The 6,000-nt window shown below is 44.3% G+C and overlaps 1 protein-coding gene across 1 annotated transcript in view; it reads left to right on the forward strand.

Annotated features, from left to right (window-relative positions):
• Positions 1-4,677: 4,677 nt before the first annotated feature.
• Positions 4,678-6,000, forward strand: part of col17a1b (collagen, type XVII, alpha 1b) — a gene marked incomplete at both ends in the record, with an annotated part of 20,196 nt that continues 18,873 nt past the window's right edge. Inside the window, 5 exons of the mRNA XM_084458747.1 lie at positions 4,678-4,819; positions 5,224-5,520; positions 5,625-5,672; positions 5,817-5,852; positions 5,950-6,000. Coding sequence (XP_084314873.1) covers positions 4,678-4,819; positions 5,224-5,520; positions 5,625-5,672; positions 5,817-5,852; positions 5,950-6,000 — 574 coding nt within the window. The remainder of the gene's footprint in view (positions 4,820-5,223; positions 5,521-5,624; positions 5,673-5,816; positions 5,853-5,949) is intronic.

The raw sequence follows: 6,000 nt of genomic DNA on the forward strand, positions 1-6,000 counted from the left end.
TTTTTAGATGATGTGCCTGTGCTGATTTAATTGTGTCTATCTATGGCCTTGGGGAGAAAGGTGTGCGTTGAAATGAATCCTGCCCTGACTTGATTATATACTATCCAGTTGGCTGGTATTCCATACCTCAGGGAATGGGTACTTAACATTTATTGCAGAGGGAGGTGGGGTTTGGGAATAACCACACTAAGAGAGTGAGTTAGACAGTCATTCTTCTGAATAAAATAAAAAGCTGTACAAGCCTCCTGTATGTTGAAAGGTCTTGAACCAATAATGCATGGCTCGCATTAAAGACCACATAGTGTACCCTCAGACAGATCATTAATTCATGCATTCATGCATTCATTCATTCATGCATTCATTCATCCATCCATCCATTCATTCATTCATCCATTCATTCATTCATTCATTCATTCATTCATTCATTCATCCATTTATTCATTCATTCATTCATTCATTCATTCATTCATTCATTCATTCATTCATTCATTCATACACAAAGCACCTGTGGTCTTAGAGACCCGGTGCTGTGTATAGTGCTGCTCATACCCAGAACGGCTGGTAGACAGTCTGGCCACAAAGATCTCAACACCTCGAAGCAGGAGGGCAGAGAGATCATTACTGCATTTGCAGTAATCAGAGGGTGTGGCACATAAGTTATTATAGGATGCGCTGTGAAAACACCGCCCCAGGAGAGATGTCTTTTGTGTGCTGAAGTGATGGCATCCTGGACGCACAACCACATCACGTTGAGATTCGATTGAGCCGCAGTGTGACTCACCGTACTGCTCTTCTCTGAGGGGATTAGATCTGTCAGTGGCACTTTCACATGGGAGAGTTTGGTGTGTGAATCAACTCTTAGATATTACGTTTTGAGTGTCTGTTATGTAGTGCATTTCTAAATGGTAACATGTTCTAACTAAGTTGCTAGGAATCATTATTACCCCAGCACAGGTGAGATGAGCCTGTTGATATCTCAGAAAGCACAATTAGTTGTCCATGATTGATGTTGATTACTAGGGATGTGGGAGTCATACTGGGTGGGTGTATACTTGTCCAGGGTGTGGTGGGCAGTGGCTGGTGGGTAGTCTACTCTTTGAGCTGAGTAGAAGAGGCAGCCAGCAGCCAACGCCCTCGCCAGGCAAGTGCAATGATACGCCCCCTGTGGTGATAGATTCAGTACAACCACAAACAAGTTAGGCTATTAGATAAAGCAAAACCCACCTTAAGTCACATAAAGGTACTGTATACAACTTTTTCAGTCCATGAATTAAAGTATGTGTGGTGTGTGTACTGTATGTGTGTGTGTGTGTGTGTGTGTGTGTGTGTGTGTGTGTGTGTGTGTGTGTGTGTGTGGGTGGGTGTGTGTTCAGTAGCCTATGTGTTCCACAATGATGTGAATGAAGTGGCAAAGTGAAAGTGATGCCTCCCAAGGGATTGTCAAAATTAAAACACTTAAAAAATGGATTTTTTAAAACTCCTTATCCATAAGAGATTATTCTCTTGACTTTTATTTTTTATTTTATTGTTTATCTCAACATGGTTTGCTCAAACACTGCTCACCGTCTCTCTATAACGCATGGTTGAAAGGCTAATAGTTCATACCCTAAGGTACTGCAGGCTACACTTTTTTTCAGGCGGCATCTCTTAGAAGTAGGCCTGCTGATGGGTGCGGCTGGGACAAAAGCCATGCTGCTCTGTTTTGACTTGTCTGGGGAAGTTAACTTGAGGGGGGAAAACAAGTGAAAAGAGACAGCTAGAACAAATCACCCCACTACAGTGCAATAGTAAACTTCATAAACAATAGGCTATTCACTTGTTGATGGAATTCAGTGAGGCTGTTATCGGAATAAGAGGGAATACCGCCCATCTTTCCACCAGCTGGATTTAGAATTATTTCATTCTGACTGGCAAGGACTAAAGGTAGGCTATCCAGTGTTTTCTTGGACGTGAACACATATTTTACACAACTTCGGCTACCTATATATACCTATATAGGGACTATAGGGTTAAAGTCCACATGGGCTGTATGTCAATTAAGACCTGCAGTGTGTTTGTTTTCTGACTGGAACATTTGATTTACATTATATTTCTTATTTTGTTATCGGTACAAAAGGAGGTAAACAAGAATTATAAGGGGACATATGAGTGGGATTTTCTTTATTATTTTTTCGAATGGATTCTTCTTTCTTTCTACACTGCTATAATGGATGTAAAACAAACAGTAGCCTATCCATAACAGTGTAACAAAGAGGGAATAGGCTGCTCAGCTTTGGAGTAGCTAGACATGCAGAGTCAAAATGTAATCACATCATACACTATGACCACATAAATGAATTAAAGTAAATGTTTATTCTTGTACAGTATCTATTGATAAATACTGAACTCCAAACTGAGTTTGAACCTTGAGTGTATTCAAGTAGACATGAGTATTCTTCGTAGTCCACTTGAATACATCAAAATAAAGGATATATTCTGTTTAGATGCTCAAAGGGTGTGGTACAGTAGGCTATACTGTATGAATGATGGCCTCAGCTCTTTGTGTGCACAGATCTGTACAGCTATCCACTATCCTCCTTTGTTCTTTTGAAACCCGGTCTTTCCAAAGAAGACTCAAGTTATTTTACCTTAGGCCATTTGAAAGCACAGTGGGGAGACGTACATTCTTGTATGCTGTTGTAATTCAATTCGCCTATTGCATTCAGTCATATTGTATGTGCACACGTGTTTGTCCCATATGATGCATACTGTATACATTTCTGAAGACTCAACATACCAATATTATACATTTGACATTATAAATAAAAATAACATAACATAACAATATCATAACTACCTCAACAAGACTAGCTGCCACTTTGGTGACAGCTTGTAGGGTTCCAGCTTACATTCCAATCATTGTGGTGGTGTTTTGCTGTGACTCTCTCACCAGATGACGTGGAATGGATGATTTAACACCGAACAGGCACAGAAACCTTTCTGGAGACAGCTCAGGAGCAATGGGTGAGACATGCAGCTTGAGACTGGCAGAATATTTTTGGGCAGAAAAGGATAACTGCTGAGCGTACCACAATAATTTGTAGTATCTGTAGGATTTGGTAAGTAACATGATACATTCCCTAATGGTCCATATCTCCCCTTCCATCACCTCCTACCCTTTCAATTAACAGTTCTGAAAGAATTGGATAAGGAAGTCTCAGTCTATTTGAGGGCCAGGTGAAGCCATACTGCTTGCATCTATACAATATTTTCAGTCATGTTACAATCACGCTCATGAACACTTGGGGTATATGGGCTTTGGGAGCAGAGTTGTGCTCGTAATGGGACACCTCGATACACCTCCAGCATTTGTTTGGCTTTTACTGAAATCATTTCAGTGAAATTGCAGACTGTCCAAACTGCAGGAGCAGAACACCACCTAGTGGGTACATGGAGCTACTGCACTGACACGTTGGGAGGCTGTATGAAGGGGATGCTAAGATTCTACTGCCTATGTTTGGATGGGGGTGTTGATATTTTTATTTTCCCTCGCTTGTGACAGAAACTACAACCTCGTCAGGCAGACTGGCGTCTCTACCACCCAGTGAGTTCCACACTTCCTGTGATTATGTTCTCAGCTGTCATGAACTCTTTGAGTAGAACTGCTTTAATTCACTGTCACTGAATAAAAAAAAAACTAAACTATAACGTTCTTATGTCTGCCCCAGCGACAGCGCAGGGCAAGAGTTTTTGGTGGGGTGTGTGATTGTTTTGGTTAGTTGGTTGGTGCTTTAGCAGGATTACGCAAAAAACGACCTGACCGATTTTCTTGAAACTCAGTGGAGGGGTGTAGCATGGGCAAACCTAGAACTCATTACATTTTGGAGTGGATACAAATCTTGGGGAGGGTCCACGAGCCGCCCAAACATGGCCAGCCATTCATCTACATACATTTTTTGGACTAGGATTACACAAAAACTACAACAGCAATTTTCATGAAACTCTGTGGAGGAGTGTACCATGGGCCACATTAGAACCCATTAACATTTGGACCCAATCTGAATCATGGGGCGGGTCCATGAGCTGCCTAAACACAGCCGGCCATTCACCTCCATTCATTTATGTTGACATAGGGTCATGAACGAAAAAGTCCCCCCCTTCATTGTCAATGGGGGGAATTGAAACGGCCACATCTCAACATGGGAAGGTCACAGGTCACAAGGTTTGTGGCATAGAGCTCTCGACCTAATGAAGGCAGCAATACCAAACAGGTCCTGCTCGCACTCACAGAGCCTCAATATGCATTCATGGGCGGAGGTCTGTGCTCTCAGAGCACCATTTCTAGTTATAGTTGAAATAGTAACTGTACAACTTTTTTCCCCAGTGAAATAACAATGTTTTAGTCTTTCACAGAGTGAAACACATCAATCCTGGTCTTCATTTCGAAATTAAGTTGCAAAAATAATTTGTGTAGTTTTAGTGTTTGGCCAATATGCAGAAGCAATTTATGACTGCAGGTAGAAGCTATTTTGTAGCGGCTCCATCCTACATCATCTCAGGAGAGGATTTCTGTATGAAGGCTGCTGTTTAGGTGTGGGTGGTACAGCATGAAGGGGCTGGGCAAAGGCTGAAATTGGGTAGATTGTTTCACTTTAAGAACCTGTTAGCACTTCTATTACTGTACTGTACGTAGCCCTGATGACGCTGCTATGTGTGTTCCTGCCACCAGAGGGCAACAGTGGGTCAAGCTCTCACAGGAGTCTGCCCAGCAATGCTGGAGGGCAGGGGCTGGAGAAGAACATCTTAACTCAGAACGCCAGTGGAAGCTATTACACGTCATGTAAGAAAAACTCTTTTGACTCTCATTTATTTGGTCTACAATGAGAACACTGCTTGTATTGAAAAGAAAAAAGAGCACATCCACTATGCAGACCAGCTGCAGGACAAACCGGAGGTCTGCTCAGTGCTCCAGTGCTCCTTTTCTCATTAACACTGCTTGTATTGCCCTTCCTCAAGAGATAGTCAGCAAACCTAAGACTAAGTGCTATAGCAGCACCAGCAGAGTGTGGTAACCTGCATACCAGCAGAGTGTGCTAACCTGCATACCAGCAGAGTGTGGTAACCTGCATACCAGCAGAGTGTGGTAACCTGCATACCAGCAGAGTGTGGTAACCTGCATACCAGCAGAGTGTGGTAACCTGCATACCAGCAGAGTGTGGTAACCTGCATTTTCTGCCCCTCCAGCCTCTGTAGGTGTTAATGCCGGTGGATCCGGCGTCTCCTCTGGGGTCTACATGGGCGGAGACACCTTTGGGGAGAGTGGAGGAGGAGGGGGAGGCGGCGGAGGTGGAGGAAGAGGAGGGGGAAGTGGCAGTGGAAGCCTCTCACTGGGGATGTCATCTGGAGGGAGCCCAGGGTCAAAGGTGAAGTCCAGCTCGTCAGGGGGCACCAGGAGGACCCACAGCTCCACCTCCTCGGGGGGCCTGTCCCCCGTCCTCCTGGAGAGGAAGAGCATGGGCAGCCGCTCTGGGGGCTACGACGGTGAGTGACAGGCCAGACAGCCAATCACAGCACGGCATCTAGTGTGGTCAACGCACAAACATTTAAAATCATGGTATAACCCGTGCTGTGACCTTTCCCTTCAGGAAGCTCCAGTGGCAATTCATCCCCCGAGTTTACTCGCAAAGGCTACGGTAACTTAACTATTGATTTTGTCTGAATCATGTGACATTGGAACATTCAAAGATCTCAGAGACATCCAGAGAGTCATACTGTATACATCATGTACGTGTGTGTGTGTGTGTGCGTGCGTGTGTGCGCGCGTGTGTTTAAAACAGGCCCTGGTGCCACCAGGGGGAGGAGCCACAGCAGAGGTACACTGAAACCCCGCCCCTCTCCCTCTCTTTCTCCTCCGAGACGGTGACATGATGAAGACAGATCCTGACGTGTAACGCATGTCTGTTATTGCAGAGAGCGAGATCAGAGCCAGGCTGCAGAGCGCCTCTCCTTCCTCCTCCAGAT

Source organism: Borostomias antarcticus, assembly GCF_949987555.1.
Source record: "Borostomias antarcticus genome assembly, chromosome: 25".
NCBI classification, from domain to species: domain Eukaryota; kingdom Metazoa; phylum Chordata; class Actinopteri; order Stomiiformes; family Stomiidae; genus Borostomias; species Borostomias antarcticus.